The sequence below is a fragment of the Ursus maritimus genome, unplaced genomic scaffold (assembly GCF_017311325.1).
Source record: "Ursus maritimus isolate PB19 unplaced genomic scaffold, ASM1731132v1 scaffold_24, whole genome shotgun sequence".
In the NCBI taxonomy this organism is placed as follows: Eukaryota; Metazoa; Chordata; class Mammalia; order Carnivora; family Ursidae; genus Ursus; species Ursus maritimus.
Window position 1 is genome coordinate 2,816,556 of NW_024424897.1, and position 21,221 is coordinate 2,837,776.

At 57.8% G+C, this 21,221-nt stretch overlaps 1 protein-coding gene across 1 annotated transcript in view; it reads right to left on the bottom strand.

Annotated features, from left to right (window-relative positions):
* Positions 1-4,334: 4,334 nt before the first annotated feature.
* Positions 4,335-21,221, bottom strand: part of CBX2 (chromobox 2) — a 39,876-nt gene continuing 22,989 nt past the window's right edge. Inside the window, exons 3-6 of the mRNA XM_040641197.1 lie at positions 13,685-14,339; positions 12,614-12,679; positions 10,170-10,272; positions 4,335-8,690 (exon numbers count right to left, since the gene is read on the bottom strand). Coding sequence (XP_040497131.1) covers positions 7,389-8,690; positions 10,170-10,272; positions 12,614-12,679; positions 13,685-14,339 — 2,126 coding nt within the window. The 3' untranslated portion in view covers positions 4,335-7,388. The remainder of the gene's footprint in view (positions 8,691-10,169; positions 10,273-12,613; positions 12,680-13,684; positions 14,340-21,221) is intronic.

Here is a 21,221-nt window from a genome sequence, read left to right on the forward strand (position 1 = left end):
CAACACACACACCTCCTTCTTTTCGGGGGCTGATCCTTAGGCCTCCCCGGCCTCCGCCTCCCTTAAAGGGCTAGGAAGATCGGACTGCCCACGGCTTGCCTAGGGAGGGTGTGGGGGCCCTGCGCGCGGGAGGAAGCACAGACTCGGGGCGAGCGAGGCGGGGGGCCGGGCTGGGGGGGAGCTTCTGGATGGGGATACAGGGTGGGAACTCCAGCCTTGTCCTCCTCCGCACTCCCTGTCTCCTCGCCTCCCTCTCTCCTCCAGACTTCTTGCCTTTAAAGAGAGGGGGTAAAAAAAGAGGAAGACGGTATACTACATGATTTTGTTTCTGAATATCGAATTGCGCCTATAAAGAGAAGTCCCTGGAATGGGGATTTTTATCTGCTCACATTTGTAAAACTGGTATTTTAGACTTTGTATAAAGAAGCGCCGTTGACCAAGTGTATCTACTAAAATGTGGACGCTATTTTCAGATGAAGCTTCAATGAAGGGACATGTCTGTTACCCAGTGGAAGGTAACTCGGGGACACGTGTCTACCTGGCTGCCGCCTTCCTTTCTCCCTTCCTCCCTTCCTCCCTTCCTCCCTTGGCTCCCACCTCCCTCCCTCGGGGCTAACTCTGCCCCTTCCTTCCGACGTTCTGTGGCCAGCCTGGTTCTGCCCCTGCCGCCCCTCTGTCCGCCGTCTGTCCGTGGCCGTGCGTGTGTGTCTTCTCCGCTCGCTCTTGCGACGCTGACTTGGGGGGTGGGTGGGCAGGGGCCAGGGCCGCGTGGCTAGGAGTCTGCAACCGCGCGGCATGTGCGCGTGTTGAGTTTATTTAATTCTAAGATTTGTACAAATCTCGAATCGATCCCCGCCTCAGCTCAAGAGTGAAGCTTCGGTACCTATCTTCTGCGGTCGTGAATGTCTGTATCCAATACCGCTTTCTACGTGTTTAAATATATACTTTGTAAATAGAGACATGTCTCGGTTTTATTCCTCCCCCCCATCCCAGCAGAGGGAAGACTAGCCCCAGGAGAGAGGACCCTTTCTTCCTGCCTCATTACCCATCCCACCCACCCCCACCCTCGCCCCCATCGGCCAGGGAGGATTCCCCCAGCAAAGGCCCGTCCCCAAATGGGGGAACTTCCCAACTAGGGGAGGGGGAAGAGGTGGGCTCCGGAGGGAGTGGGGTATGACTCTCCTTAGCGTCCAGGGGGAAGGTCGTGACTTTCCTCACCTACGGGCTGCACTTCTGTGGGACCCAGGCAGAACTCGGGGACGCCAGGAGGATGGGCACGACCTTTAGGGTCCCCTTTCTTCTAGCGGGGCTCCCCCCTGCGCGCCCCATCCCTAGGCCCGACGGCGCTGGTCCCCGGGGTCCGGGCGCCCCACAGACACGCGCCCGGCCATTCCCCGTCTGCTTCCTGGTGCTGTCGTGGGACCCGCCCCCCAGAACCGCAGCGCCGCCTGCCGCTCCCCAGAAATGCAGCGCCTACTTCTAATGTGATTGAGGAATTGATTCACCTTGGTATTGCTAGGCAACTGGCTGCTCGGGCCCGCGCAGAGCACGCTGATGTGATTATGAACCTGGCGCTGCGCGGCGCGGCCCCCGCTTCCCACCAGCCTCTCCCGGTACCCAGTCTTCTTGCACGGTGTAGAAAGCCACAACGCCGGGCGAGGAAAGGTCGGGGAGAGCTTGGGCGCCCAGGGGGTGGGATGGGGGTTCTTGGCCCCTTCCGGGCCGAAGACTTTGCAGGGCGCTGACGTGGGGCGGCATGGGAGAGCCGCCTTCCGGACCCCAAGGCGGCCATGGCATTGTCCCAGTCCCACCCCTGTAGCTCCCCCGCAGACCCTGTCGCGCAGAGAAGCCCTGACCTAGGCGCACTGTCAGAAGGCGAAGGGAGCGGCGTGGGGACGCGTTCGCCCGCGCATCTCCAGTCTTCAGCCAACCGGTTGGGGACCCCGCCCTTGGCGGTGCTCTCCGCGCCTCTTCCCCCAGTTCTGAGAGCCGAGTGAAGGATCGGGGAGGGAGGGATCCATTGGCCCCGGGGCTCGGAGCAGCGGGTCATGGGCCGTTGAGTGCCCTTCGGACTTGGGGGGCCCACGCCTGCGGCGGGCAGAGTCAGGGGCGGGGATACAGTGGGGTGGCCTGGAGAGGGGAGCCAGGGGCGGCCAGCCCCTGAGCGGTGGCCCAGCTGCTCGGTCGGGACTCCCTCAAGCGACCTCTCCTGGGCGTTTGGGCAGCGGAGTGGACTCGTGTTTAGGAAAATGCGAGAGCGCCGGACTCTGTCCCCTTTTCCCGGTAGGCTGGTCACCATCAACCTCAGCTTTGACCAGGAGCTCCTTGCGCGGTATCCGTTCCCTGGGCAGGTTCTCCAGGAGAGCGACCAGGTGCGGAGGCCTCGGCCCGCGGTGCCGCCTCCGTCCTGGGTCTGCTCCCTGGCGTCCCTAGGGCAGGGTGGCTCCTGTGGGCGCCGCTGGTTGAACTGGAATCTTTATGGATCTTTGGAGCGCGGCGGATCGAATCCATTTTTCTGTCCCTTTGATGCTTACAACGCACCGATCCTAGTCGAGGCCCTGTGCTGTGTGCCAGAGACCCCACGGCGAGAAGGCCGACATCCGGCGCTTTGGGGGCTCATGCTCTGACTTCCTCCTCTCACCAAAAAGTCCTCCAGGCCCAGAGGGGGCCTCGGATCCAGCTGGAGTCTGAGATGGGAGCTGCTCAGTGTTTGGCGGCGCTCCACGGCGTCCAGCCTTGGGAGCCTGGACACGGGGAAGAGGCTGTGGGTTGGGGCCGGGGCTTTCTTCCGGAGACTTCGGAAATGGAGGCTGCCAGGGGCATCTGGGAGCAGTCAGGGTGGGGGTCACGCAATTCGGTTCCCCGGGACAGCTCGGAGCCCGAGGTGGGAAATGTCCCCTGCGCGTCCGAAGAGCCAGAGGCTCGAAGTCCGCGGGTCGCGCGCGCCCTCTAGAGGCGATGGCCTCAGTCCCTCTCCTGCGCCCACCGCCTCCGAGCCTTTGGATTCGCGGAATGCTTGCGGCCAGTGCATTTCTGGGTCTCTAAAGGAGCCGGGAAAGCCGCATCTCCCCCACCCCAAAACACGCTGCAGTGGGCCAAGGTGGGCGCCCCCTCTGCGCCCTCCCTTGCGGAAAGGCCGTTCAGCCGCCGGGACGCTCATAGCCCTGCTGAACCATCCCGCCAGGCGCCCTTGGGCTGGAGCCCGCAGCGCGGAGCTGAGTCCGGGGGAGGCCGCGGGCCGGGTCGGGCCCCTTGGCAGCCCAGCCCATTCTTCTGGGAAGGCGGTGGATTAGGCCATTAGATCAGCCGCGCAGAAACGAACAGAGGCCGGTGTGGGTCAGGGTCCCGCACCCGTCTGGCGGAGGCTCTAGAGACAGGGGCACCTACGAAAGCCTGGCTTGCGACCGGGGGCAGCGCCGGCTCTCGCTCCGCGTGCCGAGTCCTTCCTGGCCATCCCCACCCTTCTTCCTGCAGCTCTGGAAAGCCAGAGGCCGGCAAGACAGGGGTCCTCCCTGCCCACCTTCTCCGAAACAAAACAGCCCCAGCCTTGCCGGCGGGAGTTGCACCCCCAATTCTCCAGCCTTTTCTGGACAGTGGGTTGCCTTTCTATTTGTAGGAGAACCTCCTCCCCAAGGAAAACATTCAGGTCTTTGCCCCAACTAGCCTTTCAACTAGTGGCGGCCAACATCCAGGTCCAACTTCTGTCTTCACTTCAAAGGGAGCTTGATTCTCCCTGGAGGCTGAAATGTATGAACAAATTCAGGCTGAGGGTGATGCAAACCTTGAAGGCCCAGGGAAAGTTCTAGAATAGGCAAACCATCTCCTTATTACGAGCTAGGAGTTAGTACAGTAGCACTGGAGACTCCGGAGCTCTGGAGGGCCACAGCCCCTGCCCCGGGGCTTCATAGCCGTGTCCTTTTGAAGTGTTCGCACACGGGGTTCTGTAGCTTTCCAGCGCAGTACCTTTGGGGTTAAAGTATGGCTTTCTGGGAAAGGTCTCAAAGTGAGTTGTCGGGCAGCGTCCGGGCCTCTGCCTATAGATGCCAGAAGCAACACTCACCCCCCCCAGTCATGACGAGAATCCTTTCCAGAGGCGGCCACATCGCCCTTTGTGAACTGCTGGTGTAGGGGGGTCACAGTTATAACCAGCAGCACCCCTTTGCTTAGAAAAAAACACCTGCTTCCACACTCCAGGAAAGGGGCTGACCCTTCCCAAAGCTTCGGACGTGTTGGTCCCACAGTTCAGTCCACATCCAGAGTATTCTGCCTCGAGAAAGCGCAAGTGAAGAGAGACTAGTTTCCAGGCATCACACACGATATACACCAGGCCGACAAGTTAAAAAAAATTTATTGATATACTAAGTTAACAGAAAGTAAGACAAACCCTGACACCACTCGCTAATGTCTTTCCCCTGCAAAATAAATTAACGTCAAAAAATAAAAAAACTGCAACCTAGGCCTAGTGTTAGTTTTCCAAAAATACTAGAAAAGCAACAGAATCTTTAGATGCACTTGAGCAAAAATCAGGTCATCTAGGCACTACCTCGCCCCTCCCCCCACCCCTCCCCCCAAACCACCGCAGGCTTCCTGGGGGAAGCATTTTCTCTCACTGGTAGGGCCTGATTGAACATGGGGGCTGGGCTGCTGTCCTGCTTCAACAAAGATCTTACGCTTCCCAGTTTCCCAGGGCAATAACATATTCGTCATTTGTTCTCTTTTAAAAAAGCAAACAAACAGCCATAGTTTAAAGCAGTTAGAAGTGACATACGTGAATGATTTTTTTCTTTTAATTAAAAAACACAAATCAAGCCAGCAACTGGCACCGGTGCAAAGTTCTGGTCCTGTTTCCCCAGCGAAGCCTCTAGGCCCAGAGCCCTCTTACTCAGGTCAGAATTGTGAGCGTAACCAAAGCAAGGCACACTCTTTTTGGTACCAAAAAAATATATATAAAAATATGTCAAATCCTCTTAAGAGGACAGACTGGCCACTTGTTCCTCTCCATGACAAGCAAAGACACAACAGGATTAAAACACCCATTCAGGACACACTGTGACGCAGTCCATGCAGGGAACCCTGCACAATCAACAAGGAATCCCCAGTCAGCTGTGACTGCAGCCGCACACGCACACGCACACGCACACATAGCAGCAAATAAAAGAGCACTACTTTTATTGGTAAACATGACAACCAACTCTCCAGCGAAGGCAGTCACGCCTGCACGTGCACACACACACGCACACGCCCTTTCAAACATGAACCACATGGAGTCACAAGCACCAAAAACCCCACACGACACAGCAAGAAGGCAAAGTGGCTGGGAGTAAGGTGTTTGCAGAGTTAGCTTTGGGATTGGAGTAGCTGGTAAACAGAAAGGCACCACGTCGGGGTTTGGAGACCTGGCTGCTGAGGTCAAGTCAGCGCCGACACCCACGGGAGTCCCGTCGCCCCTAGGGCTTGCAGGGCTGCTGGTGGCCTGGCTCCGCACGGGGCGGTGCGTGGCAGAGAGGGAGCTGCAAAACCTGGAGGCTGTCAGCCCCTCCGAAGGGGAGGCATCCCAGAGGAGCCCCTCTTCACAGCCAGGGAGCATCTGGGTGTCCGGGAACCGGAGGGGAAGCTGGTGTTAGCAGCCCCGTGTGCAGGGATCCCTTTCTTCCAGACCTTGCAGTGAGCTGCAATTGCCCCCCACCCCCCACTTCCTGGGGGGAGGGCGGAGGGGGCAATTCTCCCCTTTACTGCCCGCTTTCCAGTTCTGGCCTGGTTGTCTGGGACCCTCAGCTCTGCCAAGATGGGCACCACTCCTGCTGCCGCCCCACAGGCTACCGTGCAGAAGACCCAGAAGCTGCATGCGGACACCCCTTGGCAAGGTCCTGGACACGGGTCTGCCCCAAAGGCACACTGTTGAAATGGATTCAGACACACAAAAGCCATCTCTATTTGGCGCAGAGGGTGAGGGACGAGGGAGCTGGAGGTCTGGCAGGCCTACCCCTCCGAAAGCAGGGGCCACCGTGTGAGCCTGGGCTCCCCTGTGATCAAGGCAACAGGACAGAGGGAGTGCCCACACCTGCGGGCTGGAGTCCACGAACCAATGAGGCAGAAGAGCACCCCGCACCTCCACTTTTCTTTTGGCATCACGAAGACCCCACGCCTTGACCCACCTTCCTGCCACAAGCCAAACAAGGCAGCGCCCAGATTTGGTGCATCTGGGGGGAGGCAGCTGGGCTGGCAGATCTGGCCTTTCTGGGGGCCCTCTGCCGGGGGGGGGGGACACTCAGATTGTGCCCCATTTCCAAACGGTTCAGGGGCAGAGCTTCGCAGCTGGGAAGGAACACATGGAATCCCCAAAGGTGGGAGGGATTGTCAGGGAGAGGCGGTGCCCATGTGGCAGAAGCCGTGCCAAACACCTGCCCAAAGCCGGAAGCTAGCTGGCCACGGGAGGGCGGGCCTACCTCCAGCAACTGCCCACACTCCCACCTTCCAGGGGCTCTCAGGGGCAGTTTGTGGGGCCATGGCTGTCCTTGCACAGAAGAGCAATAAACAGCAGAAAGGAGGGCAGCCAAAGTGACACCCTTCTGCTTTTGCCCCCTCTGGAAATGGGGAGGCTCTAGGGAAACAGCTCTGGGACCAGTCCCTCCCAGTTCATGCTGACTTCCGACCAACATTGGGGTGCTGCAGTTGTTAATCTGAACCAGAATTACAGGGCACCGAGGGATGTCTGTAGGGTTCCCGAGCACCCCAACAGCCAGCACCTGGCCTACATTCGGGCCGCAGCCTTGAGCTGTTGGCATGGGGCAGGGACAGGGAGACGGACCGGTCCCTTTTCCTTGGCCATCGGGCACCGCTCTAAAGGGGAGTCCTGACTGGCGAGGTCCCTTAACTGCCCCCGGCCCATCTTGTACAAACGTAGTTGAGCCCTGTCCGTCTGTCGGCCTTGCCCCCACCCCAGTCCATGTTCCTTCCCCATCACTGGGCAAGAACTACCAAGCTCGATCCCTCCTCTAACAGCTGTGCCCCCCAGAAATCCAGAGGAAAGCTGACCACCGCCCTGTCGTCACAGGCCAGACAGGGCAGTTCAAACAGCAAACACGGGATGGCCTTGAAGAATGTTCGGCCAGAGACATGGGAGGCAGACTTCCTGAGGCATGTGGGAAGTGAAGCAATGGCCCAGAGGTAGGAAGGAGGGCCAGGCCAGGCCTTGGCAAGGCATCAAGGTACTGCCCTGCCCGAGATCACAGGCAGGGCTGGGGCACGTCCCCTTCAAGCCTGCCCTTGAAGGAGGCCACCCGGACCCTGGAAAAGGCTTGGGGGTGTAGGCAGGTATCAAAGCAAAACCAGAGGCCAGAGAAGGGCAGGCAAGAGCCAGGCAGGCAAGAGCCGGGCAGCCAGGGGCATCAGTAATGTCTAAGGCTGAAAAAGCCCACGCTGGTGGGGGACTCCTTCACCGTGACCGTGATGAGGTTGGCAGTGACATCGGTGACAAAGACATGCTCAATGAGGCTACGGGTGGGCTTCCAGTCCTGGCTGGTCTGGACAGACACGGATGGGTTTTGTATGGCGCCAGGCGGCGAGGCTGAGCCGGGATCCGAGTCGGAGCTGCTCTCCTCTCCGGGGCTCAGCTCTGCCGGCAAGCCTGTCTTGCGTACTTCCCCGGCGGCCGCGTGGCCCTCCTGCCCGCCGGGGGCTGCGCTGCCCCTGACACAGTCCCTCTTGCCCGCAGAGGAGGACAGAGCTGCCAGCCTGGAAGGCAGCTTCTCACTCTTGCTGGTGTCGGAGGGCATGGTGGCCCCACTCCCCCCGGTGGGGCCGCCCCCGGCGCTCTTCCCCGTGGCTGGACTGGTGGCAGGGACACCCTTGCTGGCCGTGGCATGGCGGGCAGCCACGCCCACCCCTGCGGTGCCATTCTTAACACTCTGCAAGTCCAAGACCTGGAGGCTCAGCTCCTGGGTGGGGGCAGGTTGGGGGCCCAGGCAGCCGGCAGGGCCCTTACTGCTACTGTGGACATAGGGGGGCCCCCCTGCACTCCCCCCTTTCTGCTCCACAGCCCCACTGCTGGGGGCCTTTGGGACCTTGCTTCCCGGGGAGCTGATCCCCAGTTCCCCCTTCTGCGTCCTCACCTTGAGGTCCAGCCCGAGGCCGCACTTGCCGGAGGTCTGGGCCTTGAGGGCCAGTCTGCTGGCGGCCTGGGCCTGGCTTTGGCTCATTCGGTTCATGTAGTGCACGATGGAGCTCTGCCAGCTGATGCCGCCCCGGCTGGGGCTGCCAGCCATGCCCTTCATCAGGCTGGCCAGGTTCTCCGGGGTGGCCATGGCACTGGGGCCACCGCAGGCCTCCTTGGCGTGGGCCTTCAGGGCGGCCAGGCCTGCCACAGGGGCACTGAGCGGAGGGGGCAGCTTGCTGGCCGGCGCCCCCAGGTCCTTCCGGGCGGTCTTCAGCACCTTGGCCAGGCTCACGGGTCTCCGCGCCGCCTTCTGCTCCGGGGGAAGGGGCTTGCGGCCTCGCTTCTTCCGGATGGGATCCTTCAATTCAGGTTTGGCCACCAAGATCTGGGCCTTCTTCTGAGGCACTGGGTGGGTCTCGCGGCCCCGGGGACCCCTCTTGGCATCTAAATCACTGTCGTCCTCTTCGTCGGATGAGGTGGAGGAAGACGTAGAGGAAGAAGAGGAGCTGCTGGATTTGGAGGGGGCGTCGGGTTCCTGCGAAGACAGAGCACAGGTGTCGCGGCCGGGAAGGCCGGGCCCCAGGGCCCCAGGGCATCGGACACCTCAGAGCGGGAGCCTCCGGTGGGCGCCACGCTAGAGAAGCAGCGGGGAGGGAGCGGTTCCCCACCAGCTTGACCGGAGGAGATCGGAAAAGCCCTCGTGAGCTTCCATGAAATGCAGTTAAAAGCAGAACGAGGAGAACAAAGAACAGGTGGTTTGTGAAATCAGAGCAGAGCAACAAAGCAAAGAACACGCGCGGTCACGTCCCGGACACCATGGCCTTGAAGGGGGACGCGAGTTTGGCTCCAGGCTCCCCAGCAGACGACGCGGAGAGGGGAGCGCAGAGCTTACGAGGCAGACAAAGCACTGTGTGTGAACGCTCCGTAATCTGAGGCAAGTGGACATCCTGCTCCAATCCTCCCACTTCCACAACGGACCCCTTCAGAACATTCCAGCACACAAGAAAACAAACCGCTGCCCTCCTGTCTTCTGGGCGTCAGCCCGAAGGCAAGTTAGCGCACCTGTGTCTCGCCGGGCCGGCATTTCCAAGGGGACACCTTAGGGAGACAGAGCCAACACAGGCTCCCTGCTGCGAAGCTCGCCTGCCCCCAGCTGGGCGCGATCCAGTCCAACCCGGAGCCTCAGAGGCTCCTTGCCCAGCCAGGCCCCCGGCCTCAAGGCCGCCTCCGTGGTCCCCAGCTGGTCACCCCAGCTGATGAGAGCCCGAGGGCACAGGACCCCCCTGCTCCCACCGTCCTGCTTGAAAGGAAGACTGTGAAGAGCGGGCCAGTGCGGACCAGCCAACAAGAGCTAAAGCGAGGCTTTCACAGCCTCCCAGAAGGGAGGTTTTTGTACGTGACTGAGCTCTCAGCCACACTGTGTGGGCTTGGGATCCTGGGGCAGTGCCATCAAGAAAGGAGTCCAAGACACATCCCAGACTGGGGCCGTGACCCTTTTCCCCACCCTGCCTCTGAACTGAAGGGAGGGCGCTGCCCCGACCCCAAGTGTGTATCCCTGTGGGCCACCCGGGTCGGTTCGCTGTGTCTACTCAGTGAACCTATGAGCACCTACTGTGTGCGCGCCTCCTTTTCTGTTCCGGCAAGTAAGTGGTCAGCAGCCACGTCTGACCCTGCCGTCCACTAGACAGGAGTGCAGAAAGGACATCAAATGAACAAGACACCAGCTCTGGAGGGATCAGCCACCGCAGGGCCCTCTTTGTGGGAGGGGGAGGGGCAGGGGCAGGGTGGGAGGGGGAGCAGGAGCTTGCTGTTGCCCCCTGCTGGCAGAGGCTTCCAGCCACCAGCAAGGAAGGAAGCAGAAGACCTGGCTCTTCTGAGCAAGGGATGGACCTCTGTGGAAGAGCCAGCCCGATCCCCATTCTCCAGAGCCCTGAACCCTCCTGCCACTGCCTTCCAGTCTGTCCAGAGGGAGTGCGAGGAGGTCAGCGGCCCTGTGGGGCTGGCAGCCACCCACCTTGAGCTTGGAGTGCCGGCCACAGGACACCGCGGTGTGCTTCCTTGGCCTGCCCCTGGGCCTCTTGCCTCTCTTCCGGTTCTGCACCTCCTTCTCGTGTTCCCTAAAGACAATCACCAGTCAGGGTGGGAGAAGCCCTGTGCACACACCCTCTCCTCCCCCCACGGGAAGCCCAGGCCTTCGAACACCCTGACGCTCGGGGCCTGCGAGAGCTTACCATCATCACTCCCACTGTAGGAACACGCGCCACTCGTGAACATATCCAACCAAGACAGACGTCTAGACCATCCTCTTTCCAATACGGTATCATTTTTTTAACCTCTCATTTGCATTTGGGTAACAATGAGTGAAAGAAATTTCAGCAAAGCTGGGAAAGGAACAATTCTCCGGTTTTCTGACTCCTGTTCCGACAACCCTGTGCTAATCCCGGCCCTTTTCCACAAGCAGAATGTTTCGTGGAACTTCTAGAATGCAGCCCACTAGAAGGAGCCCTCGTTGTCACATGGTCCAAGCCCAACGCTCCAAACAAGAGTCTCAGGCGGGCAGCAAAGGACCACTGGCCCCAGCCCCTGCCTGGCTGTACAGAATCCTTACCAGTCTACGAGCACTGGTCAGGGGAACCAAGGGCTCTGGCCGCATCCTGCGCTCTGGTCTTCCTGGAGCCAGTGCCCCTGGCCCACTGCCCGCTTCCCTTTCCTAACACCTCTCTGTTCCTAGACTGTGTTCTCGATAAATGCGCTGGAGGTGCCTGATTCTGAAGTGGCTGGCGCTCAAAGCCTGCACCTCTGGTAGGACACGTTTAATCAGCTCCCAGAACTCAGGGTCAGGAAGCCAAGATCGATGCCTCCAGCCCAACCCCCAGAGAAAGTTTGTATTTCAGGCTACCCTGGGGAAGAGGCTTATCTGGAGACGCTTCGCAGTAATTAAAAGGGGCAACTGTCATCTCTTTGGGGCCTGGAGGGCCATCTCCTGAAGAATCCAATCAGTACAACCAGACAGAGCTCACACTCTCCAAGGCAGCCAACCTGTCTCCGAGAAGGGCAGGAGCATTCCCTGGGTCTCCTCATTCCCTGGGTCTCCTCTGCTGACACACTGACCTGCACCGCACCTTGTCAACCTCAGACCTGCCCTTACAAATGCCCCCCCGCCCCACAAGCGCGGGACTGCCAGCTCCTAGTTTCAGCGGGGGGGTCCTCCTGGATGCACAGGGGGATTTCTCCTCCCCATCATGTAAACCAGATCATCCCACGTTTGTTCTCAACTCTCACACCTCCTGGATATCTGCTACCCTAGTTCTCGCGTGCTGTGCAGTAATGGACAAGGACACACATGCTCTCAGCAGTTAGGGTGCCATCTTGCAGAGAGAGGGACCAGCTCCCCGCCCCCCCGCCCAGGCTTACAAGACCCGAATTGTGAATTCAACAGCAGACAACCAAATTACCGATACATTTCTCCAAAGGTACGGAGGCAAGTGGACGCTGGCCTCGTCTCTGCTTACTCTGCCCAAAGCCCATATTTACTTGCTCCCCACTGCCATGGCCTCTTGGAGAAGATCCCAAATGACCCCCTACAGTGGTGGTAAAAAGTGGACCAGAGAACAAGCTGGCCAGACTGACACCAGATGGGAAACCTTCTGAGCAACTTAGTCATCTGCGTCTATCAACAGGGCAACTCACAGCAACGCACCCACTCCTGTCCCCCTGCCCCCCGCGTGCTTAGGGACATTGCTCCCCGGACCCTCCTGCCAAGGGCTGGCCCCTCCGTCACTTGCCCCTCGTCACCCTTTTGCCTATCTCAAGGAGGTCTCTCTTAACCCAACTCTAAAAATAGAGATGACTTCTAAAATTACAGAAGCAAGTTTGTCCCCTGAGACTGGCAAGGGTGTTCCCCCCCGACCCCGGGTACCACCTGTTTTGCAGCCTAAAGAAAAATAAATGTGTCGTTTCCGTTACAGAACCCACTAACTTTCTGCCGCGTGGCTTCAGCTCCCTCTCTGGGCCTTCTCTTGCTCAAGGGCACCCTCGGGCAGCACCGGGCAGCCAGGACACTATTTTTATGGCAAACCTGCCATCCTGGTTTTTATTAGTGCTGTTGGCAAATGACTCAACAGAAAAGGCCAACAAAAGAAGCCAGAACTTTTCAGGAAGGAACCGAGAAGGTTCATTTTTGCGAGTCCGGCTGTCAGAAACACCCAGAGCACCACTAACGCAGTGACTTGGGAGCTCTGGACATACCGTTGGCCAGCCGAGGGAAGGTCGGGGAAGGGCTCATCTGGGACCTCGAAGCTGGCCCCACCTGTACAGACAGCCACAGCACAGGAGGCCCTCAGACCACAGCCCAAGCCCGGGACCCCTGAAAGGCCGGCTGGGCCCTGAACCATACACGACAGGCCACGGTCTCCCCCACATTCTCCCCCTTCCCACACGTGCAGTTAACTTTCTCACTTCTTCTGGAAGGCCAGGAGCAGCCTTGGGTCCAGGATATTTTCCTCTGGCTCCCAGCTGTTGTGTCTGGAAAAGCAAAAAGCAAGGCGTCAAGAAGCACCAGGCCGTGACAGGCCACTTTAGAAAACAGCTGGAGTGGGGCCGCCCCCTCTGCCTCCGATCCCTGCCAGTGGCAAGGGCACGGGGTCTGTGGCTGAGGCCCCATCCCACCCCACCCCACCCACGCCTAGGATGAGTTCCTGGAGACTGGGGGTCTTAAGGCCAACACCTCAGCCTCAAACTCCAAGTGAAACTACCACCTCAACCCTCAATTAACTAACATTCGGCCGCAGGAAAACTCCAGTCTCCCCCGGGAGGAAAACAAATCCCAATAAAATGGGAAGTTGCCGGAGGGAAGCCCCCAAAGCCTGGCCCGGATCCAGCGAGGGAAGGGAAGGCTGCTCCAGGATGCAGGGAGGGGAAGGCCGAGGGGCACAGAAGCGCAGCCCAAAGATTAAGAACAATGTGGCTGGCGCCCAGCGAGCGCGGGCCGGGGCACCGGGAGGGGAAAGCCAAGAAGGAAAAGTGGGGTCCGGGGAGAAAGGCGAAACGGGTGTGCCCGAGCGGCTGTAAACAGAGCCCCTTCCGGGGATGCCAAGTCCCCTTCCTTACTTTAAAAGGGGAAAGAAAAAAAAAAAGGAGCCCTTACATCCATCAATAGAAAGCTCAGGTTACAGCGGGGAAAATATGGACGGGAGGAGGGGGGTTCACGTCCCGCGGGGAGGGCTGAGGCGGGCCGGGGGCGCAGGCGACAAATGGGCGCAGGAGGAGCCGGAGGAGCGCGCGGCGCGGGAGGGAAGCGGGCCGGGGCGCGGGGCCGGGGCGCAGCCGGAGGGGCTTCCGGGGGAGGCCGCCCAGCCCAGCGCCCCGCGGGCCCGTAAACAAAGGGCGGCCCCGCGCAAGCTGCGCGCCCCCTTCCCGCCGAGCCCGCGGGGACCCCGCGAACTTCCCGCCGAGCGCGCGGACGCCCCCGCCCCCCGGGGCCGAGGCGGCGCGGGCGAGAAGGCGGGCGCCGCGTCGTCGGGGACTCACTTGGACGACCAGCCGCGCCACTTGACCAGGTACTCCAGCTTGCCCTGCAGGGAGAGAAGAGGCGCGTGAGCTGGGGCGGGCGGGCGCGGGGTGGGCGCGGGCCGGGCCGCACGCACCTTGCGGAGCCGCTTGCTCAGGATGCACTCGGCGGCGAAGACCTGCTCGCCCACGCTGCTCAGCTCCTCCATGCTGCCGCGCGCGCCCGTCCGGACCGCGGCGCCCGCCGCTCCCCGCTCCCCGCCGCCGCCGCCGCGCGCCGCCGCCGCCGCCGCAGTCGCCGCGCGCCCGCCAGCCGCACACAAAGCACCGCCCCCGCCCCGCGTAGGACCGCCCGCGCACGCACACGCCGCCCCCGCGCCGCGCCCGGCCCGCGCCCGCCTCCGCGGGCCGCCCCGATCCCGCGCCGGCCAATAGGCGCGCGGGGGCGGGCACGGGGCGGGGCGCGCATTGTTCGCGGCGGGCTCGGCCTCGCGCCCTGGGCTGGGGTCCCGCGCGGGCGGGGGCCGGGTCGGGGGCGTGGGCGTGTCCCTCGCGGGCAGGAAGGGACGCCTGGGGGTTGGGACCCGGGGGCCGCGCGCCAGGCCGCGTTTGGGCCCCCCCTCGGGGCGCGCCCGGCCTCCTCCGAACTTCGCTTTCCGGGCAAAAAGCCATTGTTCTGGCCCGAAAGGGGGAAGTGGGCCACTTCCTGCCCCGGCCTCCGAGGGGCGCTGTGCGGGGCCCCACCCGCCCTCTCCCCTTCCGCGCCGGGGTCCCTCGGTTTGGGGCAGAAGTCTCCTGTTTCGCGCGGGAGCCAAACGGGCCGGGGGCGGGGAAGGAATGGGAGACAAAGTACTGGAGCGGGGGAGCAGTCTAGCTCGTTTCCCCCCAAAGGCGGGAGAGGAAAATGCATCCGATGAAGAGGCGAGCTGCTCCGTGTTCTTTCTCCTCGCTGTGAAAAGTGGAACCCGGCCCCCCAAATTTAGGCGCGCGTAGGGAGAAAAGCAACTGCACCTTTTCTTACTTTCTTTCACGGTTCTGATGAAATGAACCAGGGCGTGGGAGCGAGGTTTGAGATGGTTCTAACCTAGGACTAGGTCTCTAATGGGCCCGCTGGGATTTGGGGATGCGTCCTTTGGAGCGACTGCACGCGACCGAAAGCAGACCTCGTTTGGAAGGGGGTGGCCTGGAGTCTGTGGGGTCATCGTGGGCAGGCTGCCTTTTATTTTCTTCTGCTGAGATCCGTTTTCCATGGAGCAACTCCCCCTTAAATCATTTAGGTTCTTGAATCAGACCAAGCCAAACGCGTAATAAAGGAGATGGACATCAGCCTTAACTTTCTCCGCTTCAAGGCAGTTTAACGCAATGAAAATCCATTTTCTGGTCTTGCTTCTCCCTTGAACGCAGCTGCACAGTGGTCTCTCTGCTGAGCAAATCACAAAGTCGTTTCTGGTTGCAGGGTAATGTCTAAAAGTAATTTTTGGTCGTTGAAGCCATATTTATAAAGATTCTGCAGGAGAAATGTATTTTTGGTTGTTTTTGTTGTTGTTTTAACGGAAACGCCTGCTGTAAAAATTGGGAACTGTAGGAGCCCATCTTTCAATTTCTGACATGTTCCGCAGCTTCTTTGGCTAAGTATGTTACATTCATTTGATATCCTGGAGAGACTTTGGGCAACATTTGTAAACTTAGGTTCTGCTTTCGAAGAAGGCAGGAAGGAGGGAGGACTCGCTTGGGGGCTTGAGGGTGGAAGTGATGGCTCACTCTCGAGGGGCCGCAGCCCAGAACCCTTGTTTTGGGATGAAGCCTGCAATCCTGGGGTGCAGAGAGTCGCTTACAATCTCCAGCTCTTTTTGTGTCCCTGTCTTCTGGAGCTAGGCAGTAAATTGTGGGGTTGAAGCCAAAGGTGTATTTATTGTAATCCTAAAAATAGCTGGATCAGTTTCAACTCCGGTTTCCTTGCAGAATTTGTCTTGGGTGTGAGATTTTTGCCTTGGAAGTTTCCAGTTTCCTCTTGGTGTTATATGGTTCCCTGGGATACTCGCTTAATTTTTTTTTTTTTAAAGGAAAGGAAGCTTAAAAAGGGGAATTCTTTCTTTCCCTAAGAAATAAGTTTGTCTAGAATTTGATCCTAACCTATGGGGAAAAAAATCAATTTCCTGGAAAGTTTAATACATACCTCGTCTATTCAACTGTGAATAGCCAGTTTGGGTAAAATAGCGTTTAGATAATTTACTTGGAGACACAGATATGACAGATTTGACCAGAATTAAATGAGCAGATAAATAGGGTGAGGGTTGATCCAAACTTTGTGAAGTGTCCCATAAGAACAAAACTGGAAGAAGGCAGAAGGGAGGAAATAATTCCAGCCAATCTAATCATGTCAGAACACGGCTTTGGGCTACAGCACCTTCTGTCTTCCTGTTTGACTGTCGCATTCAAGAATTATTAAGACAAGTTTGAACTCATTATTTTCTTAATCATCCAACAAAGAGTTACTCAGCATTTGCTGTCATCCCGGCATGACTTAGACAGAGCCTGGAGTCTCTAAGCAGCGCTGTCTGAAAGAACCTTCCAAGATGATGGGAGTGGCTGGTACCTGCCCTCCGCCCTGAGGTTGTCATCAGCCGTCTCTAGCTAGTCGTGAGCACGTGAAATGTGGCCAGTGCTACCGAGGAATCGAATTTTTAATTGTATTTAATTTTCAGTAACTGGAATTTAAACCATCCCATGTAGCTAGTGGTCATGGACCTGGGCAGTCCAGGTCCACAGGGATGCCAGGCATAGACTCTAAACACATTGCCGGCGAAGCAGTGTGGGTACGTGAATGAATCCCAGAACGTGCATAGTTTACTTAGACCCCCGCGCAGGCGTTCTTGCATTTGAGAACGTCTACAACCTGTACAGAAAGATATTCGACGTGCAGGCACATAGGAGCGATTCAGACCGAACACTTCGTTGAATGCCGTTTTCTTCCTATGCAAGTGACAGTGCCAATGACAAATATTAACTCCTTGATGTCTGAAATATGGCGAAGAAAGGAGCAGCAGTTTTCATGCTGCTCCTGGGAATCGAGAAGCCGAGGCAGGGAGCGAGGAATGGTGGTGTCCCTCCCGAGTGAATGGAAGTCAGGGCTTGAGATGAAGCCAGCATTCCTTGCTCTGCCACCTTTGGAGCGAAGACTAAGCACCATGAGCTGTGCCTTACAAAGCAGTTTCCTTCAGGGCAGCTCTTCGTTCCTACAAACACCATCTCCTGACTACAGATCAGGGGTGGCCGTGAGAGGCGGGCCCAGCACCACACGCACTGGGCAGTTGGTGTGGGGTGAACTCAGGACCTATGATAATACATGTCACCATCTTTAATATGTAACGTGATGATCGGTCCCCCAGCAGGTCCCCACACATTTGCAAGGCCGAGGTGTGACCTACAGGCGAGCCATGTTATAGGACTCTGACTCTGTGTACAATAGTGGATAAGTATTGTGTGTGTATGACACATGGTGTTTAAGTGTCCGAACTCAAGTACAAATAAGCATGGCTGGGGTACTTGCTGGAGTCCAGAGTCCTCAACCTTTCAGTTTGCCTAACAATTCCCTGGGCGCGCAGTGCAAATACTGACCCCTGGGCCCCACTCCAAAGATCCTGACCCAGGAGACCCCGGGGCTGTCTGCCCCCTTACTGTTTAGAACACTTCTTACAAAGGGCAGCCTGTCCCAGCCCTCCTTTTACACAGGAGGAAAAGGAATCCTAGATGGCTTCAGATCTTGCGCCCCTGGAGCCCATCCTGTATTTCCCACAGGTGCTTGGTGGGGGCGGCCAGGCCAGGTGTGGAAGGAGGGCAGCGGCCTGCGCCCAGTAGGCCCTCCAGGGCTGACGAGACAGCAGCAGCCTCTCCAGCTCCCGGGCCCCACCCCGGGCCCCTAAACACCTGCACAAACTGGACCTCCCCACCTTGGATGCTCGGGACAGGGCAGGCTAAGGAACACTGTTACAAGTGGTGAGAAGTGGGCAGTTAACCAACCACTTTACGAGATCGCTTTGGAGACCACACCACAGCCCCCGATGGGAGCTCTTCCATTGCAGAAGGCTTTTATTTTAAACGGCGTCATTTGTTAGTTTTGCAATCAACAGCGCCCCCGATTCCAGCATCTTACTGTTAGAAAGCGTGCAGTGACGAACGTCTTTATGTCTGCCCAGGCAAGGTTGTTAGCACGTCTGGAATAGCACGCCTAGATTTTGTATTGAAGGGCACAGGGACCTACTGTTTTCATTCAGAATTGCCCAGCGGTCCCCGAGGGTCTGCACTGATTTCCACCCCTGCCCCGGACCGACGGGGTTGACTCTATCCCCACATTCTCAGCAGACCTAGGAGTTGTAAGTCTGTCTAGGGCACTCAGGAAGGTACTCGACCCTTGGTGGGTTTTGGTGGTATTCTAACACAAATTAATCACGTCTGTTACACGTCCCACATCTGCTTTTTTTCAAGACCTTTGCCTGGTGCAGAATTGTTCGGGTGTAAAACGATTTTATAAGCGCAGTTTTTTCCAGTGTGAAATGCATTATTTTCAGAAATTTAAAAATAACTTGCGCTTAACAAAGTTCTAAAATCTGGGGTGAAGCCCTTGCTTGAAAACCATTAATTAGTTTGGGGATTCAAAGCGGTAAACGAAAGCACATTTACGAGTTTGCTAATTGTTCTTCCTGGCTGCTGGAGGTGATCTCAAGCGTCCTCTATAAATCCTTTGAGCACCACCGATAAAGCCACGGGCTCCGGGAACGGGGGTTTGAGACTCGCGCTGCAAATCCCCCTCTGAGTCAACTGTTCTTCCTATCTCCGTGCCTTCGTTCCTGGGTTACCTTTCGTCTAAAAGAACCCAAACAAAGAAATGTTATTTAGGTTACACAAAACAAGAGATTTTCATTGCCTTTTTAAATCCTGCTGCTTTTTTTTTTAAGATGTTATTTATTTATTTACTTGAGAGAGACAGAGAGAGAGAGAGAGAGAGCATGTGTGAGCAGGGGGAGGGACAGAGGGAGAGAGAGAATCCTCAAGCTGACTCCCACTGAGCAGGGAGCCCGACAAGGGGCTCGATCCCACGACCCTGAGATCCTGACCAGAGCCGACACTGAGAGTTGGTCACTCAACGGGCTGAGCCATCCAGGTAGCCCAATCCTGCTGCTTTTTGATGAAGAAATATGAAGATAAGTCCAAAGGACACATTTTATTTTTTTATTTTTATTTATTTTTTTAAGATTTTATTTATTCATTTGAGAGATAGCATGAGCGAGCATGAGTGGAAAGGGCAGAGGGACAGGGAGAAGCAGACTCCCCGAGCTCCCCTGGGGCTCGATCCCAGGACCCTAAGATCATGATCTGAGCCAAAGGCAGAGGCTTCACCCGCTGAGCCACCCAGGCGTCCCAAAGGACACATTTTTTTTTTAAAGCCCTTTCTTTGCTTTTTGTTGGCAAAAATCTCAGTGAGGTCAGCCCGAGGAATTGCATTTGGTGTGAGGGAATGTTCGAACCAGAAGGCTCTGTGGAAATGCCACTTTGCAGGTGAGCACAGGGCGGCCCAGAGGACCAGAGGCGTGTCCAGGTTCGCTGTGTCTCAGCCTGGGCTCCCGCTGACGTGGGACAGCATCTTGCCAGCCACGCGGCCGCGCGGCCTCCTCTGAGCTCTGCTCCCCCACCACCCTCGGCCCTCGTGGCTGCCAGCCCAGCAAGGAGAGTGGGGTGTGCCCGGGGGTGCCAAATTCAAAAGTCCAGCAGGTACACACTGAGAAACCCCTCCCTCCAGTCCCCAGCAGCCTGGTTCTCCACTCGGGAAGCAACCCACATAGCCACTCCCTAGATTTTCTTCTGGGGGCATTTGGTGCCCCCCAGCAAGGATGCACGGAGCAGCTCCTCCCCTCCTGCCCTCCCGTGGTGTCCTCTTGATTGCACACATGGGAGTGCACCTCGCGTGTTATGTTCGCTGCTTTTTTCTCTGAGCGATGTGTCCTGAGGTTTATGTCCCATCGAATGGATAGACCTGCCTTGTTGCTTTGACTTCATGATTTTCCATCACTGGGTGTATCGTGGCTTATTTAACTAGACCCTGATTGACAGACAGGTGGTGAGTCATGCCAATGTTTAGCTCTCGCTGTTGTGAGTAGCACTCGTTTCAAAGACCAAGCTCTCTGCACGGTGGGCTCTGAGAGACGTAGGCCGGCAGCGAGGGTCCAGGACGGCCGCAGGGGCGCCGCTGGGATGCACTGAACCCGCCAAGCGCAGGTGGTCCTCCGCCCTGCTCCTTTGGGCCTGCACATCCCGGCTGGGCTCCCTCACGCACGCAGGAATAACTCGGGGTGCCGACCGTGGTGGTCACGGTCTTTTGGGGTATTTTGATGGGACATTCCTCCCTGGGGCTGAAACCTGATATTTTCCATGTCCTGGCCCCAGATGTGAGAGGGCTGCTCTCCGTGTCACCATTTCAAGTTCCTTTGGGTTTAGTACAGGCTGCGTCCTGGGGTTACTGCTTCTCAGAGGCTCGGGTCCTGGCGCAAGTACTGCTGACGGGAGAACACGTGCCCCCGAATGGCACGGCCCTGTCCCCACACCCCCCAGCAGGTGGCTTGGGACCTACCACGTAGTGAAGATGCCACCACATAGGAATTTGCAAGGCGACTCTGGGGTTGAAACCACTCACACAGCAAATATACATATATTTTAGGGAGGGGGAGGAGGGGCAGAGGGCAGAAGGAGAGAATCTTTTTTTTTTTTTTTAAGCATTTTATTTATTTGGCAGAGAGAGAAGGAGCACAAGCAGGGGGAGCAGCAGGCAGAGGGAGAAGCAGGCTCCCCACTGAGCTGGGAGACTGATGTGGGGTTCGATCCCCAGACCCTGGGATCATGACCTAAGCCAAAGGCAGACATTTAACCTACTGAGCCCCCCAGGCGCCCCTCACAGAGCAAATATTTATCTAGTGACCGCTCTTTGCCAGGCTCTGTGTTAGGCCAGGGCCAGAGGGGCTGACGCAAGAAGGCGGAGTGGTGGCCACTGGTAGCAGCCAGGAGCAGAGCCAGCGGCGACCCGAGCTATCGATGACGGCAGAGCATTCCTTTGATGATGGCAGGGAAATGTGGACACAGAAAGCACAGACGAGGGCCCTCAGTTTTATTTAGGGTCCTCCCCAATACCAGAAATGCCAAACATAAAGGGATTTCCTGCAAGGAACTGGCTTACACCATCGTGGGGGCCACCTGGACAGATGGAAATCCCAAGGCAGGCTGTCCAGAAGGGCAGGGTGGACCTCTGGGGCTGAAAGCCGCCGTCCATGGGCAGAATATCATCTTCCTCGGAAGCCTCAGCTCTGTTCTTAAGATCCTTCAACTGATTAGGTCAGACCCACCCAGATTATCCAGGACAATCACCTTTACTTCAAGTCAACTGATTGTGGATGCGAGTCACATCTGCAAAATACCTTCACAGGAACACCACCATTCGTGTTGGATTGAGCAACTGGGGATGGTAGCTTAGTCGAGTGGACACCTGAGATCTCTAAGGTACTGTGTTACT